General features: G+C 43.2%; 2 protein-coding genes across 2 annotated transcripts; both read left to right on the forward strand.

Annotated features, from left to right (window-relative positions):
- The first annotated feature begins 1,349 nt into the window (after window positions 1-1,349).
- On the forward strand, window positions 1,350-2,560 carry apoda.2 (apolipoprotein Da, duplicate 2). The gene is made up of 4 exons (XM_012815283.2): window positions 1,350-1,469; window positions 1,731-1,849; window positions 2,060-2,148; window positions 2,270-2,560. Exons 1-4 carry the CDS (start codon window positions 1,350-1,352, stop codon window positions 2,506-2,508), a joined length of 567 nt encoding a protein of 188 aa, XP_012670737.2. The 3' UTR covers window positions 2,509-2,560.
- A 7,450-nt stretch (window positions 2,561-10,010) lies between these two features.
- samd7 (sterile alpha motif domain containing 7) lies at window positions 10,011-18,861 on the forward strand. The gene is made up of 10 exons (XM_012815284.2): window positions 10,011-10,472; window positions 12,907-12,990; window positions 13,748-13,858; window positions 14,204-14,327; window positions 14,522-14,646; window positions 16,232-16,310; window positions 16,594-17,282; window positions 17,541-17,662; window positions 17,788-17,898; window positions 18,120-18,861. Exons 3-10 carry the CDS (start codon window positions 13,756-13,758, stop codon window positions 18,357-18,359), a joined length of 1,593 nt encoding a protein of 530 aa, XP_012670738.1. The 5' UTR covers window positions 10,011-10,472; window positions 12,907-12,990; window positions 13,748-13,755; the 3' UTR covers window positions 18,360-18,861.
- Window positions 18,862-18,921: the final 60 nt, after the last annotated feature.

Genomic DNA, 18,921 nt, shown 5'->3' on the forward strand with positions numbered 1-18,921 from the left:
ACATCTCTGACGTTTATAACAAACCAACCCGTTTAAAAATCGGTTGAAAATTGAGCAAGTTATGGTTATTTAAAAAGTACATACCACTACCAACACAATGATATGGGTGAGCGAGCTGCCTGGGGCAAGATGGCCGCCATGTGCGGACGTTCGACTCCATTGGCTGGCAACGCGGACGAGTCATCTAGCCTTTATATATATCTATGGTTTGCCCTCCTCCCCTCAGGGAGGCTCTACAGGGCCTTCCGTTCCCGGACCAGCAGGCTCAGGAACAGCTTCTTCCCTGCGGGTGTCACCCTGTGTAACTCTGCACCACGGTGATAGCCCCCCCCCTGGCTACCTCCTCACACTCTTTCCTACAGTGACTGTATTCCCCCCTCTACCCTGGCCTGACTGCCACACACCTCCCTCCAGCCACTGAACATTTGCACTAAATTGTTCATTTGTCTATATCTATTTAAAATTGTTGTCCATATCCATATTCATCGTACTTATATCTTATCATGTCTCCTACCTCATTTATAACTTTATAACTTCTACTGCCACCTTCACCTGTACTCCACCTGCACTTTACATATATCTATATCACATCTGCACTAATCACCATTATTGCTGCTCATGTTCTTACTGCTCATACCACTTATATCGTATGTCATACTGTATATATCCTATTTATCTATATTTATATTACTATTATGCACATACTCTGCACTCTTCTGCTTTGCACTTCTGGTTAGATGCTAACTGCATTTCGTTGCCTCAGTACTTGTACTCTGTGCAATGACAATAAAGTTGAATCTAATCTAATCTAATCTAATCACTAGCAGCACAAGAACACTTTCCTCCTGGGCATCTACATCTACACTGTCACAATCAATACATATTGTACTATAGGGTCAGACCCATTCTTGTATCTGTAAAATCCCCACTCCTTGTGAACATGTTCTCCCTATGTGTATGTGATTGATGTATGTATGTCTGTGAGTTGTATAAGTGTATAAGTGTATAAGCTACAGGATGACCTAAACATCCCTCAGGATTAATAAAGTCTATCTATCCATCTTCACTGCAATGCACATGTTATTGACTGACATAACACCCCCCCCCCCCCCCCCCCCACACACACACACAAGCATCGGTTTTGTTAGCACAGGTGCCAAATCATATATTTTGCCAAAAACATTCCCAGAGGTGCAGGCCTGTGGCTTTATTTGGATGGACTGGGGTTTGGTCTGTGGAGAGAGAGAAGCTGAGCGTGAGCTATAAATTCACTCCCTCAGTTTCAGAAAAAAGCGTAACTGCTACGGCACGAGTTCTTATTTTCTCAGTTTCCAGGTGAAAGCAGAACCATGCAGACTCTACAGGTGCTGTCTCTGACCCTACTGCCTTTCCTGATGGCCAACGCACAGGTCCTCCATCCAGGGAGATGCCCTGTGCCCCCAGTGAAGGAGAACTTCGATGTTTCCAGTGTAAGTATCATTAACATGCAATGCATGCTGTTTAAAAGGAAGAGGGTAAACAAAAGGTTGAATAATTAAATTTTAATTCATTTTCAGTATTCTTATTCTATTTTAATAATGTTCCTCTTTTCAGATCTAACAAATGCATTTATCCTGACAATTATTTATTTCTTTGAGCAAGAAAAAGGCACTTCAGCCTTGATATCTGATGTCATGTAAAAAGTGCAACTGCCAGCTGTGAGGTTGAACATTTTGCCCTGCCTTTCGCAGTACATGGGCAGGTGGTATGAGATCCAGAAGCTTCCCTCAATCTTCCAGAAAGGCGAGTGTGGCCAGGCCACCTACACCCTCGGTGATGGAGTTGTGCATGTCCTGAACGCTGAGCTGCTGTAAGAGCTGTGATTAATCCCTCTCTTAACAACAGTGTAAATGTAACGTGGTATGATTGTAACATGGTATGCGCAGTTAGTTTACTGTATGATTGTAACATAATATGCGCAGTTAGTTTACTGTATGATTGTAACATGGTATGCACAGCTAGTTTAGATGTGCCGCACATCTCATTGAGCAGTGTGTCTGTTGCTTTGTTTTTGGGTCAGGGCTGATGGCACTGTTAGTCAGATTGAGGGCTCCGCCAAGCCTGTGGATCCTGCCCAACCTGCCAAGCTTGCTGTTACCTTCTTCCCAGGTAATAATACCCAAAGCATACAATACAGCTTCATTCTCTACTAAGTTCAACATTACAGTTAGATTACAGATCAGGTGTGAAATATCAAAATCCCTCAAGATCTCACGTTGACCTCCCACAGGGTCCCCTCCTGGTCCTTACTGGGTTCTGGACACTGACTACGACAACTACGCACTGGTCTATGGCTGCGAGAACTACGGTGGTCTGTTCTACGCCGACTTCGCCTGGATCCTGAGCCGTTCCCCTACCCTAACTGAGGAGACCATTGAGCAGCTGCACAACATTATGACCTCCAATGGCATCAGCATTAACAAGATGACCACCACCAACCAAAGCATCTGCAGCTCCATGCCTCAGTAAGGCAGCTAAGTAAAGCAGCTGAAATTAAGGAGAAAATAAATCATGTATCTGTCATCTATAAATCATTGGTCATGAAATAAGCAAGCAACCTAAGAGTTATCTCAATTTGTTTCTCACTATCTGATCATTTCAAATGTTACCATACAGAGCTCAGAATCAGCTCTGAATGTGTATTACTTTACAAGAGCTTGCTTTTGTAATGCTAACTATGCTAATGCTAATAACAAGTTCTTCTTGTTTTTTCTCACTCACAATTCAACTCAATTAAATTTTATCTATTGACGAAGATCATTTCGAAACACTGTTAATGACTTAAGAATATTAATCAAGTGCCTTGTATTAATAATTACCTTGTATGAATCATGTACTTATGTAAGTAGGATCATGGCTTTTCTCTGTTTCTGTGTGTGTGTAACTTAGATTATTAGGCGCCACTTAGTCTGCATATTTGCAAGAGCATGTTTGGGTCAGAGGTTATAAGAAGGGTCGAACTGTGCTTGTTGTTGTTGTTCAATAAACATACTTATATGCAACTCCGGAGTCCTGAGGTAACTTGAGTGAATTTTCACCTAACATTTATATAGTGCCAAAACAATACAATTGTCTCAAAGCGCTTTACCTAAGTTTATGTGGAAAATTATTACTACTTTACCTCCACGTCCTGTACTGTGGGGCATGTGGCAGTTAACATAACTTGGTTTTAGCTAGTTTTCAATTTCAATATTGTGGTCTGTTATCAACTAATTTACAAGTGCATCTTTTGATGTTAAGGACCGTATGTTATTAAGGCCCAACTTTAGGTTTGTATTTGTAGCGTTTTGTACATTTGTAGCGCTTTCCTGTCTAATACCTCCTAATGCCTCCTGCTCAGACAGAAGGTAGTGGAACTAGAAGTCAGGTTAGCGAACCTCTACCAGATCAAGCTGGATGAGCAGTTCATTGACTCCATTGTCTCTGTGGGTCCTCTTCACACACACACACACACACTGGACATCTCGATTCCACTCTGCCCTGCATGAACACAAACCCAGACCACACCACTGCTCCCTGGCCACTGGTGGGGACCAAGCCCACCCTGCCGGTGAACTCCACTCCTCACCAGCCCCAGCCATGGAGAACAGCTGGCAGAAGCAAGCGTGATGGAAGGCGGTCGGGACGACACACTGAGCCAGGCCAGCCCCTGAAACTGGGAAACCGCTACACCACACTGATGAATGAGGAGGAGCCCCCTGGGCTTGATGACACCCCTCCTCAGCCCGCCCTGCAACGCCCCCGCAGACCGGCTCCAGAGAAACAACGGCATCACACTGACATCCAGCATCGCCCACGCCGCCCTGCTTCCCATCCTGGGCCCTCAACACAGTCAGCATCCCCTAGACGGCTTCTCCCACTTGACATGACAACCTCCACCCTTGTCATTGGCAGCTCCATGATCAGAGATGTCTACATCCCCCCTTCACCAAGCGGTCCCTGCAAGGTCCACTGCTTCCCCGGAGCGAGGGTCCGTGACATTCAACGTAGACTCCCAAGCATCCTCGCCGGCTACACCAAGGTCAGCACCATAATTGTACATGTGGGCACAAACGACATCAGAGCAAGACAGACAGAAGTCCTGAAGGCAGACTTCACAGCCCTCCTCACTACCCTCATGGACACAGGAAGACGGATCGTCATCTCTGGGCCTCTCCCTACCTACCGGAGAGGTGCCGAGAGATGGTCCAGACTTTTCAACCTCAGCACCTGGCTGCGAGCGACCTGCGCTTCATTAGACATTGACTGTGTTAACAACTTTGACCTGTTCTGGGAGAGGCCCAGCCTGCTGAAGCATGATGGCCTCCACCCGAACTGGATCAGAGCCAGTCTGCTGTCGGACAACATGAAGACCACCCTAAGGCATTGACATCCTGTAGAAAACATCACAGACTCATGCCCCCCAGGTAGTAACTCTAATAACACTGTTTATGAAAATGAATCTGAATCTGTCAATGTTTTCTACATAGCAATATATGACACCACTACCTCAGAACAGGCTGCTTCATATAATATTATGGCATGCGCCTATAATCCTATTCCAGTTTTAATCTCTACCCAACGCACAGTTAAAAACAAAGGCCATAGATACAATAGAAACAATAGAAGCCCAGCAAATATTCTATCTATACCCCGGCATATTCCTCCTTCCTGTGAGCCACTATATCCAGAAAATATTTCAATGGCAATACTAAATATTAGGTCACTATCAGGGAAAACATTTCTCATTAACGATCTTATATGTGAACGTAAATTAGACTGTATGTTTTTAACAGAAACCTGGCTAAACAAAAATGGGTCTGCAGCTCTTATTGAAGCATCCCCTCCCAATTATTTTCAGTCCATTAGAACAGGTAAAAAAGGGGGCGGGACAGCCACCATAACCACGGATGCCCTGTGCTGCAGGAGCATCTCCTTCGATGATTTTGCCTCATTTGAATATCATGCCATAGTTCTGAAGTGCCAGCCTCCTGTTCTGACAGTAACTGTGTATAGGCCACCCAAGCAATGTCCCACTTTTCTAACAGACTTTTCAGAACTACTCTCCATTATACACACAAACTACGATAAGATTATTATCACTGGTGATTTTAACATACATGTTGATAATGGGAACGACTCAAAGGCCCGGGATTTTATGAATCTCTTGAATTCCATGGACTTTACACAACACATCACTGAACCCACTCACAACCGTGGCCACACCCTTGATCTAGTTATTACAAAGGGTCTTACAACTGTTATATCATCTATCTGTGACCTTGCTCTTTCTGACCACTTTTGTATTTTAGAAGTTAGAAATAGTGCTGAATGTTTTATTAAGAAACGCTATCTTAACTCTGCAGCAGCTGAGAATTTCAAAGTAATGATGAACATAACTAGTACAAAAAACCCAGATACGGGGCCATCATGTGTTAATGATCTAGTAACTACTCTAAATACAAAATTAAGGACAGCACTTGACTCTGTAGCACCATTGAAACAAAAAAAGGTTTTAGCCAAACAAAAAGCTCCATGGAGAAATGAGGAAATGATTAAACTTAAGAGATCCTGCAGAAGGTCTGAGCGTACATGGAGAAAGACCAAGCTACAGGTCCACCTTGATATCTTTAAGGATAAACTTTCAGTCTTTAATAAAGCAATAAGAAATGCTAGGAAGGATCATTTCTCTAATTTGATATCTACAAATTCTAACAATTCCAGGGTCCTCTTTTCAACAATAGACAGCCTTATAAATCCTGCACCTAAAGTAGATGATAGTCTCTTTTCCACCTCCAAATGTGAGGAATTTGCAGCATTCTTCAGAGATAAGATAACGAACATTAGGAAGAATATTGCTCAAGAAATTCCAAATGTCTTGTTTTCTGATCCCCTTCCACCATGCTGTAACAGTATGAGCTTTTTTTGCACTGGCTGATATAGAAATGCTGAGCAAAGTAGTGTCACAACTGAAGCCGTCTACATGCCCTCTTGATCCCCTTCCCACCAAATTTTTTAAGACCATCTTTGTCTCTGTGTCTAAGGACATTCTAGCCATTATAAACTGTTCCCTGCTTACAGGTATTTTCCCATCAGAACTTAAAACTGCTCTGGTGAGACCCCTCCTGAAGAAAAGCAATTTAGACTCTTCAGTTCTAAACAATTTTAGACCCATCTCTAACCTTCTCTTTCTAAGCAAAATCCTGGAAAAAATTGTCTTTAATCAGTTAAATAATTTCCTAGATGCTAACTGTGCATTTGACACCTTCCAATCTGGTTTTCGCTCCAATCATAGCACAGAAACGGCATTAGTCAAGGTTGTAAATGATCTCAGGATTAATGCTGACTCCAAAAAACTATCTGTCTTGGCCCTTCTGGATCTGAGCGCAGCCTTTGATACTGTTGATCACAATATCCTTATTGATAGACTTGAAAATTGGGTTGGCCTCACTGGTCCGGTCCTAAACTGGTTTAGGACCTATCTAACTGGCCGGGAATACTTTGTCGCCCTCGGAGACCACAGCTCAAAAAACATTTGTATGACCAGTGGGGTCCCTCAAGGATCCATTTTAGGGCCCTTACTTTTCAGTCTATACATGCTACCCCTTGGTAGTGTAATTACGAGGCACAACATCGACTATCATAGCTATGCAGATGACACCCAGCTCTATATTTCTGTAACACCCAACAACTACAGCTCTATTGATTGTTTGGTAAATTGCATTTCTGATATAAATGTATGGATGTCACAAAACTTTCTCCAGCTAAACCAAGATAAAACAGAGGTATTAGTCATTGGTGAAAAAAACGAGAGAGAGAAATCTGCACACTTAAAAACACTAGCACTTAACACCAAGCACCAAGCCAGAAACCTAGGCGTCATACTTGACTCAGATCTCAATTTTGAAACCCATATCAAAAATATAATTAAAACATCTTTTTATCACTTAAGAAACATTGCTAAGGTGCAACCGTTTCTCGCTCAGGCTGACACCGAAAGACTGATGCACGCGTTTATCACGAGCAGGCTAGACTACTGTAACTCGCTTTTGTCTGGTCTACCAAAAAAAGCCATTAGTCAACTACAAACAATACAGAATGCAGCAGCGTGAGTCCTCACTAAAACAAGACGGAGAGCGCACATCACACCAGTATTAAAATCACTGCACTGGCTACCTGTTAGTTTTAGAATAGATTTCAAGGTTCTCCTACTAGTCTATAAATCACTCCATAGTCATGCACCTGAATATATAACAGACATGCTCTCAAGGTACACACCCAGTAGATCCCTGAGGTCCTCCGGCACTGAACTTCTAACAGTTCCAAAAGCCAGGACAAAGAGACATGGGGAAGCAGCTTTTAGTTTCTATGCCCCCAACCTTTGGAACACTCTGCCAGAATACCTAAGAATGGCTGAAACGGTTGAAACCTTTAAACATGCCCTTAAAACATACCTCTTTGATCTCGCTTATCACTCACTGTAAAATGTATTTAACATTTATGGAACATTTATTTATTTACTTATTTCTGTCTCTTTTCAAGTGTTTGTACAAATAAAGTTTGATTTGATTTGATTTGATTTGATTTGATACCTCTATCAGTGTGATTTACAGTGTGCTTAGATGTTGTGGGTAAAAATATAGTTTGTATTTGATTGAGTATGGGCAATGCTTCTATAATATAGGGTAGTAGTACTGCCACCTAGTGTTAATGTTGGATAGTCAGCACTGACTACCACAGGTGATATTTTCTCTTTATTTCCTGGATCTCTATTCAATTGTCTAAAAAGCGCTGTAAAGCACTTCAAATTACAATGTTTCAAATGTGCTATACAAATACAGATTTGATTTATTAATTTGTGTAAGGTGAAGTCTGTTACATTGGATATAGAAGACCTTTATGTTTATGGGCATATTTATGGTTTGTCCTTGGTTGCATGCTTACACCTTTGCTAGCTGGTTTATTTTGAGAAAATGGAGAAAGTATTGACATTAGTATATGGTAGTGTATAGTTATCCTGGTGTATTTGTGGCACACTTTACACAATGTCCGAAAGTCTCTCGATAGCAGTACATGGCCCGACCCATTGGCTCATCAGCTTAGGAGAAATCCCCTTCTTGTGTTCAGAACTGAAAACCCATACCTGTGAACCCAGACTGAAGCTTACTGCAGTGGGTGTCATAAGCCCGCTTCTGTCGACCCCGGGGTCAGCAGTAGCTTGCTTGACCTGGTCAAGAAAACTAGAACTACCTTACTGTTCTCTGACTCAGTATTGCCCTCACTGCTTTACCTGACAGCTCTCTCCCGCAACTGACTCCTTCAAAAAACTTTTCTTACGGCAGCAACTTGAGAGCCTGTCTAATATTTCTAGTAAGCCAAGAATGCACTGCTAACAGAGTAACATAGTTTATTTAGTGCAAGCAGCTGCAACAGGAGTGAACAAAGCTAGTTAGCACAGAGACTACTGGCACTCTGCAAGGAGAACAGGACTGAATTTGTGTCACTGGTAAATATAGTGCTTAAATCACAACACTGACCTCCCCAAGAGAACACAAGAAGGGAGTCAGAAAACACCAAGAGTGGTCATCATACCTTGGGGGTATTCCAAGTAGGTGGCTTGGTGACAAACCTGGGTAAGTAACTCATTCTAGCAAAATAAAGCCATAGGGCTTTTCTTTTAGGAGGTTTACCACCAACTCTGAGTAAACTTACCCATACTTGGAATGCCCCTTCGGGCTGACAGGAGAGTTGCATCGGCCCTGAGTGTTTGCATATTTATTTTGATCTTGCGTTGTGGATTTAGACAGTGCAGTGGGATTATCGTGTTGTCATCTACTGAGAAGCCTCAAAAGAAGCGGGAGAATTTATAGCTACAGCCGTTTTCAGGTTAAACCCACTTTTATCCCTTCGCCCCACTGTGACTCCATAATGCAGAGCACAAGCAAGCCGGACAGAAATCCCTTCTAAAAAGCTTACTCAGGCAGATTCCCAAATTAAGGGTTTAGATGTCTTAATTCTCTGTTAACTTAATCTGTAAACACGTTATAAGAGATTCCTCTCTTTTTTGATGTGTGCGTCCCACTTGTTTGGATGAGGCAGATGGCACAAACATAAACAATAATGAATTAACATGGTGTGTGGAACAGAGTAGGAAATAATGCCCCAGCAGATAGACTATTTCAAACAATTAGCCTAATCCTACTGAGCCAATATGGTTTTGAAACCATTAGTAAATATCAATCCATTTTTGGTTCTGGAAATGATAATACTGTAGGCTGTATTTTTTATATTTAAAGTATTATAAGTATATAAATATATATATATATATATATATATATATATATATATGTGTGTGTGTGTGTTTATTTATATATGTGTGTGTGTGTGTATATATATATATCAAATTATTACATTTGGATTATTTTATTAAAAGTAAATCAAATCAAATAAAAATATAGTGTGTGTGTGTGTGAGAGAGAGAGCGAGAGAGAGACGTTAGTGTGAAATACTCTCTGAGTACATCAATTGAGGTGCACATGCAATACCGACACTGCAGTAACGAGAAGCCTTTTCAGCTCTGCAGGAGGTGACTGGTCAGTGGCAGACATGGTCATAGTCTGACAAACTAAGTGTCTGACACAGGGCAAAACACCCATATCCCACCAGGCGGTCGCACACCTACATCTAGAGTCTAGACTAATTCCCCTTATCCCCACAGAATTAAAAATATATAATTCCTGGGATTGCTGGACATATACTAAAAAGTTGGTGAGCACAAACTGCCAGATTAAGAAGTCTGAGAAGATGATCCTCACAACACATTAGGCAGCATATTTGTTAAATTACCTGCAAGCGGTTTGGTGAACAATAAGCTAAAAAAAAACATTTACGAAAACAAACCTGTCCACTGGAAAATACTGAACACCACCCCCACCCTCACCCCGGCATGCCTTCTCACAGTGACTTAGAGCGCCACATGCTACTGGAAAAGGAAGTTAGGCATTTAGGTGTCTTACCCACGGCCTTCAAAGTGCTAACAAGGGATTACTGAGGTAAATGTTGAAAGAGGTTTATCCCCAATGCTTAGGCAGTACTCTTAATTACATTTCAAGGCAGGGTCCAGCGCACCGGTGTAAGGAGAGATCACAGTGATGTCAGGGAAGGGAGGGCTTAACAGGAGAGATAAAGCCAGCTAATAGCGATAGAATGAATCGGTATTTAAAGGTCTTTTTCAGTTAAGGCAGCTTGCTGGCACAGGAGTGTGAGGGTGCTGTTTTGTCCGAGGCAAAAGTGCTTTAGTGCTGGAGGGCACTGGTGTGGTTTCAGTAGTGGGCCTTCTCTGGAGATCTACTCGGGTCGTTTTCTAGATTTCTTTGTTTTTTTGGGGAGTACATTTCCTCTGCCTGGCCAGCACAGTTGAGGATCCTGCTCAAATCCTTGGCAGGAATTTCAAGGTGAGTTCCTCACATGTGTCTTTTTTATAATACAGTGTCCTAATTTAGCTTTGTTGCTGTTTTCAAGACCTCCTCTTCCTTCTTGTTTGGTTTTGTTGTTGTTGTTGTTGTTGTTGATGTTCAGTCAATAAATGTGTGTAATTTTAAGGTCAGTTTACTCTATCTTGGACGCAATTTCCACATATATGTTTTAGTTATAAATTATTATATATTATGTCTTATTATACATTAAGCCAGCTATTCATAAACGTTGGATATTGCCTTGGACACGGGGTGATAATTGATATGATTTAATGAGCTACCAGTAAAATCATACAAATAATTGTGGAAAATTTACAAATTACATATTCCTGTAGTGATTGTGGTTAAAAACAAACCTAGACTTTGTGACACAAAAAAAATATTTAAATTTCTCTGTCAACTCCTTGTCCTCCATCTTGGTGTCTTATTTAGTATGCAAGACAGATATATATTTTTTCACAAGGTTTAAGTTATATTATACAGTTGTGTGTATCCTCAAAGATAGTGTGTGTCGCAGGCAGCATAGTTACAGGGACCAGACAGTGATAATATCTTGTCTGATATGACCTCCGCAAATGTACCGCTTAATACAAGTCGTCAGCAATTTTCCTGTAATTCATTCATAATGAGATTAGCGACCTGCAAATCCAGCCACTCCGAGCCCGGTGCTTAGACAGTGAGTGGCTTCACTTTGTCACATGAATGCCAAAATCTGGACTTGCCATGGAAACATGCCAGACTGCTTGCAGCTTACAGACAGCTCTTTAGATGCCAGTTCTAGCCATCTAAATGCCTTTGCACAAACATGAAGACCCTGCCATTACTTACAGGTACCTCATACCTGACAAGGACAGAAACTGCTTGATGCCAAGTTGTAGGGGCACACTAATGTGCAGTATGTCAGTAGGATTGACCAGTATGTACAGTAGGATTGACCAGTAAGTACAGTAGGATTTACCAGTAAGTACAGTAGGATTGACCAGTATGTACAGTAGGATTGACCAGTAAATACAGTAGGATTGCCCAGTATGTACAGTAGGATTGACCAGTAAATACAGTAGGATTGCCCAGTATGTACAGTAGGATTGACCAGTATGTACAGTAGGATAGGTTGTCATTACAGCATGAGGAGTAACATTGTACGTGAATGCGTGTATAAGGGCCCAAGTTATGCCATAAAACAAAACAAACACATATGACTGGATTGACATCATCAGTCCCCCCTCTGTTCACACATAGATAGGAGCGCACATATTGCAGTCCTGGCGGGTGTTGCCACAGCCACCATGTTTTTCAGCATAAACCGATTGCCTCCTCAGATTTATTCCCCAAGGTGTTTTGGGGACATCTCTGGGGCTAATAGAGGTTAATAGGATTAGCACTCTGGGTGTATTGTCCAGTATACTTACAGGCAAGGTTTGCTGAGGGTAAAACTCTAAACGCAGGGATTACCTCCCACACATCCCTTTAAAGTGCTGTATAGTCAGGATTTAGCTAATAGGATCCAGGGGGAAAGGGGGGCCCTGGAGGTGGTTGGGGGGTTGGCCGACAGCCGGGCCTGGATGCATGCGGGTCAGCAGATGTTCTTGGCAGGCTGCTGGGCTAACAGGGGGATTACAGGCCCCAGATTAGATGGGCTCCTGAGGGAACTTTAGGCACTAGGGCTAATACACAAGGGCAAATCTTATGCTCTCTTATAATGGAAGAGGGTGCCTTGATCTGGATCCGCTCCAAAATGTAAAGGGGTTCTTCCTTGGCCCGAGCCCCACACCTCCACCATGTGTCAGGTTTGTTTGTGTGTAATCCTGCTGACAAACAGACAAACAAAACAAACCGAAAACATAACCTCTTTGGTTGAGGTACAAAACAAACTAAAGAAATGTAGAGTAACACACATGATGAACATTGCCTTTAAACAAATATAATTAAAATCAATATCAAACATTTAGAGCTCCTTAATTCAGCATGTGAATTATAGTTTCTGTGTACTCTGACCCAAATTTAAATCCTCCCCTCTAGATCTTCATTGCAATATCCTCTCTTTGCATAGCCAAAAACAAGTAATAAAGTTGACTGCAAATAGAAGTGTCCTGGCAAAGCTCTGAAACTTGGTATTCCCAGGCTGGACTTCTAGAGAAATTCTAGAGAAACTGATTTTAGTTTTGTACCCGTTATAGGACCCTTCAGGACAATTTTAATCTCTGTCTCTCTAGCTATCTCTCTTCTCATCTCTTGATGTGAAGATATGTGTCAGATATGTGTTGTAAAAGATTATGTGTTGAGTGTGGATGCAGTGTGTTGAAATGTCACACCCTCTCTGACGGCAGGACAGCAGTCCTCAGTTCTGCCCAATAACACGGCATCTCTCTCTTATTCACTGTCTTCACCCTGCTTCTCTGCCACTCATTTTCAGAAAGTCGAGGATTCATACTGAGGGAGCGTTGGGGACTAAAGCTGTTATATATAGAGGAACAGCCCCACAAATACAAAAGCTCAGGTAAAAAAACTGCTTTCAAAATTGTGCTTATAACATACCATATTTTTGCAATTGACTATACTTCATGGCATGTTATTACCTCCTGCATTCCCACATCTCACTGTATACTACAATGACTGCTATGTGCTAATGTACTACAATTATACAATACTAATACTACATAATCATCCAACTTTAATACTAAACTTCCTTTAAATAGTAAACAAAGTATCTGCTCTAACCTGCCTGGGGTGATATTAAGTGAAATATTATTCCTATGACTGCTGTTTCACATCCCTTTCCATACTCTGAAAAGCTCCCCTCAATACTCCCATCTAGAGGTGACTTTGGTTTCCTGTTACACACTAAAAATACCAGTTTTATAAATATGATTATGTTACCAGTACAACCCCTATTCCAAGGTCCACGCTGTGGCATTAGACTTTTATTGGGCACCTGTGGTGTCTACAACCAGTATCCATCTGCAATGCTAGGCCCACAGAGTAAAGCTGCTGGAACTGTGCTACACAGGGCCTCCTGGTGGCAGCTCAGTGGAACAGGAAATCACCTGCCTCTTTCACCACATTCATTCTCTCTGTACATGTAGCTTGTGAACACTGCATGTACAGCTGGTGCACGTGAGCTCATAATCTAAAACTGCTGGTTAAAAGATGTTGACTTTTCGTTCGTATTCATGTGTGTCTTTCTTTGTGTGTGTGTGTGTGTGTGTGTGTGTGTGTGTGTGTGTGTGTGTGTGTGCGCATGCGTATCAATGCAGGTTGTGTCATGACACCGCGTGAGCAGCTGAGGAAGATGACGTCACTAGGGGAACAGGGAGCCCTGGATGAGAAGAACTGGTACCGCCTGGTCAACGGCATGTCTGCTGGAGGTAAGTTAAGGCCACTCTTCTTCGTCTGAAACAAATAGGCTGTTCTGTAGCTGTTCTACAACCTGAATGCAGGGTACTCTCCTCCTGTCCACCCTCTCTTTTTCTGTCTTCTGTTCTGGCCGGCCCCAAGCAGATGGGTTCCTCCTTTTGAGTCCTGCTTTAGGTTTCTTCCTGTTAAAAGGGAGTTTTTCCTTGCCACCAAGTGCTTGCAGTAGGGGCTTCAGGCTCTGGGCTCTGTAAAGTTCCTTGAGACCATTTCAATTGTTTTTGTTTGTTTGTTCAATTGTTTAGTAGGGCACTCTGGGTGGAAGGTAATGTGTTGTTTGTCTTTATGCCGTGTGGCAGAGATGAGGCAGAGACAGGAGCTGATGATGAGGAACCAGATGGCAATGGCCCCCCAGATCCTGGCCCAGGGGCAACAGAGGCTGCAGGGCGTGCCATCCCAGTTTGAGCCTCGCTTCATGGAGCGGTGAGTGCAAGACAGTGGCACCCGGACACATCTCTCTCCGGCGCGTTCCCCAAATCTTAAAGGCTTTGGTCTTGACCTTAGCTGCCTGTTTTAGGTGGCTGAGCCCAGCTTTGGTACTGGATGCTCATTAGTAATTAGGGAATTACGTGCCACTCAAGTACCCTTCCCAGACTCACCCTGTCTCTTCTCCACAGGGAGCTGGGGCCCCCCACTGAGATGGTATCCTCTGATGCCCGGCAAATGCATATGGGTGCCCACCTTGGACCCCCCCTGCCACCTCATTCAGGTGTCATGCCTGGCCGAGGATTTCCTGGAGCAGGTGAGAACGTACATTACCGTATAATATATCTGCAGCTGCTGGGCTCCCCGCTGACAGTATGCAATCAAGATCGCCCAAGCGCACAGCCTGATAGGTCTGCAGGGAGGTAACCGACAACATAGCCCCAGCCATGGTAGCCTGTGCGTGGTAAATCTTCTCCAAGTTGTGAAGAAGAACAGCAATGTTTCAATGGAAGAGTCGCTCGGCCCATAATCCCCAAGTTGTGAGAGGGGGCCATAGAAGGAGAGTACAACAGGCCCGACTTCTCAGCTCCGTCGCGGTCCAGGAGCTGTGTGTAACGGTTAGGCAGCAGTTACTCCAGGACGATGTCAGCTCCGTCACAAAATCAGGAAACAGTGGCAGACACTGTTTCACCATTGTAGGAGTTTGGGGCATGGAGAATCTGGTGGGTCTCTGGGCTGGAGAAGGAGAAGGCCACTCCACATCCAGCTTCTGACCTGCATGTCGGTAGAGAGCGTCTATCCCGTCTGTAGCTGGAGATTCACACTGAGCTCACGATGAGCAGTTCTGTTTCTTGTTGGACAGGCAATGCTTGTCTATACCCAGGTCAAAAATATCCTCCTCATCACCTGGTGCTTGTTTCGCATGCTGCTGAGACTGGAGAGACCAAGGTGCTAGCTGTAATTGGCACAGCTCCTCCATCTGATCAATCCAGCTGGCAATCACTTCTCCATCTGACACCTCGCCCTCAGAGTCAGACTGAGAGCAGTTTGGTCGATTAAGAGAGAAGAGGGTCATGCTTGACCAAACATTTTTGTGAGTCTGACAAAAAGCACACACATAAGGCTGCGCCAACCCTCTTAGAGCGTGGACAATTCCCAGGCAAACCGGGAATGGGCGATCCTTCTCCTGGGGGAGAAAAAACATAACTCTGACAGGGTCGAATGCCTGGTTTAGTTGCACTCGATGGAGGCAGCGAACTCATGCTAGACAACCATTAGCTGGGCTAAACAGTACCTAGTTGGAAACGCACCACATGTTGAACCTGTTGCAAACAACTCTCAAAAAAAGCAGAAACGGACAAATGGAAAGTCACATGTCAACAAAGGATGTTGTTGATTAAATCCTGTTTGGAACAGTTTAACCAGAGATGTTCTAAAAAGGGATGTTCCAATCTTCGGGTGAAAACGTGTAACAGCCATGGACTCTTCGAGGGGAGACCAGAGGCTGTTCTGTTTGATTCAAATCTTATGGGAGAAGTGGCTCAGTACCGTGATCAAACTCCTATTTTGTGAAAATAGTTGGTTTTACAACAATTAGACTACCTCTGTGTTTATCTTCAAAATCTGATCCACAGCCAAGCTCATTATGATGCCATCTACTAAGATCTAAAATGAAAGAATGATCGTTTTGTGAGACAACTGATAGTTGGAGGTGTTGCGACAGATGGAACACATTGGCTCTACATTCTGTTATGTATCGCATATGCACAAGATTGTCGCCTAATAAAAATAAACATATACAATATATATTATCTTGCATCTTGCGTGTCAGAGAGAGAATCAACTAAAAGGGAACGAATCTCAATGTAACCCTTCTCTTTCTGTTTCTCTGGTGGTAACAGGGTACAGTTTTCTGCCGTCTGAGCCTATGGAGACCGTTGCCAGGAGACAGGAGCTCATTCACAAGCAGAACATAGCCAGGTACAGGAATGAAATGCAGCTTTGCATATGAACTACATCTACCCATGTGTAAAAGATTCACTTTTAAGAGTGTTAGAGTGTATAGTCAATTTCTTGTCATTTTCTTGTAAGGTCATTTTATTTATATAGCACATTTAAAAACAACAAGAGTTGTACCAAAGGGCTTTCCAGTCAAGTTAAATAAAGCATAGAGTAAAGAGAGTAGAGTGCAAGCAATACAAATAGTGATTTCATTAGTAGAAGCCAACTACTGACTTGTGGTCTATCTGTGTTCTCCAATCAGAATGGAGATGAACGCTATCCTGCACCAGAAAGAACTTGAGAACGCCCATCAGAAGGGACTCATGGGTATGGAGAACCCAATGATGTACCCAGGCATGCAGGCAAACCCCATGGCATTCAGGGGGCGGCAGCGGCACCCGGAGGGGCACGACGTCTTCGTCCACCGCACGACTCTCGACGACCTCCAGGCCAATAGCCTGCTCATGTCCACCAGCCCCTACCCACCAATCAACAGCCTGCAGAGGGAGAGGAGCCGCCGGGTTGGCAGGAGGGCGCCTAATCACAAGACAGTAGACAGCAACAGCTCCGGCCCCAAGGGCCCGTCGGAGGACAAGAGCGTGGACCAGAGCCCGGGAGGAGCCTCAGGGGAGGAGAAGGAGACGGAGGGGAAGGGAGTGTTGGGCGGGGACACCTCCGACAGCAAGCCGCACCAGGTTAAAATGGACACTGAGCTGGTGTCCAGCAACGGCAGGAAGAGCTACAAAGAAGGCGGCGAGCAGGGCCTGAGGAAGGCCTGCATCAGCAGCCAAGATGTCTGCTCAGATGTGACCAACTGCAGCTCCAGTGTGGGAGACAAGGACATGCCCAATCAGTGCTCTGCGTTCCAGGAGAAGTTCATGTTCCCAGCCGGGCCTCTCGCAACCCTGCCCTACATGTTCCCAATGCCAGGAAATGGCCTAATGCCATCTGGTGAGTTTAGTCAGTCCAAAAAAACACTGGTAAAAGATGTAAGAATAATAATAGCTATCCTCAGGGGGAAGGAGGGGTATAGTCAAAAAGTGATTTGGGAAAAGATGAGCATAAGACTATTGATATATTTTTATAATTACAAGACAGTGTCCATTTCAGGGGCTTACTGAAATTTGAGTATAACTTCTCAGATTTTTTACTGCTTGTATCATTAACCACTGAGATGTTACTTACGCTGATATTATTAATTCTAAAAAGGTGCTCAAAATGTTTTCCTCAATGGAGAAGAGATGTCAACACTTGAAGATATCAGGAAGTGGACTGTTGATGATGTCTACAATTTCATTGCGGAAATACCTAGCTGCTCTGAATATGCACAGGTGATTGTCCTGTGCCCATGTTTATTCATGTCTGTTCTCGCATTGCTCTTATGAATTATGGAAAATATAGTCATTATATTAATACTATTACGCAACCCTGACTTTGTTGTCATATTTTCTTTCAGACGTTTAAAGACCACATGATAGATGGAGAGACATTGCCCCTTATGACAGAGGAACATCTGCTGGACACGTTCAGTATGAAGCTAGGACCGGCCCTCAAAATAAGATCACAGGTACAAACCTCAGCATTTATGTAAATGAATCATGACCACTTAAGTCTTCTCTTATAGATCAGTGATCATGACTTATTGTCATGAGATATTTCTCATTGAAAACCAGTCACGGTCACACACTCTGTGGGCTCTGTAAAGCGCTTTTAGACAATGCCTTTTGTTAATGACGCAATATAAATCAATGAAATTATATTTAATTGAATGTAATTGATTCTGAGCAGGTGTCTCGGCGAGTGGGCAACATGATGTACATGATGAACATGCCCCTGCCTGCCCCTGTGCTGCACCCCACGGCGGAGAAGGCAGGTGGGGACCGCTCCTCAGAGATCAGCTCCCCCCTAAACTGCAACAGCGCGGAGCTGCTGGGAAGCCCCTGCACCAGAGACATGGAAACCCTGAAGCCATCTGAGCCTGCATCAGAAACTGAGAACCCTCTCTCTCCAGCGAACAAAACAGCATAGTCAGAACTGGTGCTCTTACTGTGTGTTTGAGTGTGTTTGTATGGGTGTGTGTGTGCGTGTGTGTGTGCGTGTGTGTTATCATTTTGTTAAAAGGCTCCCATTCACAAAAGGGCTTTTATTCTCACTGATTTCCACTTTCTGTCTGATATATAATGCAAAGTATTTTTAAACTATAATATTAAACTTTGGGGGCATTTGTAAGCCTGTGTTTTATAGATACTGTCTATTCAGAATGATGAGTCATCTTGCTATTCAAATGACAAGGGACTCATTTTCGTAAAGATATTACCGAGGAATGTCGTGACTCAAGACTCCATTCACCATGCACCTGTCATTCATTTGCTGATAAAGTGATGGATGAATTGCTGTACTCTATAGTTTTTTTAGTTTATGTTTTCATACTATACTGATACATTTTTATTTGTAAATGTTTTATTTCTTAGACTTTTGCGGCAAGATTGTACATTATTTTACACACTGAAAAATAAAAGTTTCAAATGAAGATTTTAATTCCTTTCATACTCTAAAGCATTCCAAAAGACTACATTATGTAAAGGAATGT

The sequence above is a fragment of the Clupea harengus genome, chromosome 22 (assembly GCF_900700415.2).
Source record: "Clupea harengus chromosome 22, Ch_v2.0.2, whole genome shotgun sequence".
Lineage (NCBI taxonomy): Eukaryota > Metazoa > Chordata > Actinopteri > Clupeiformes > Clupeidae > Clupea > Clupea harengus.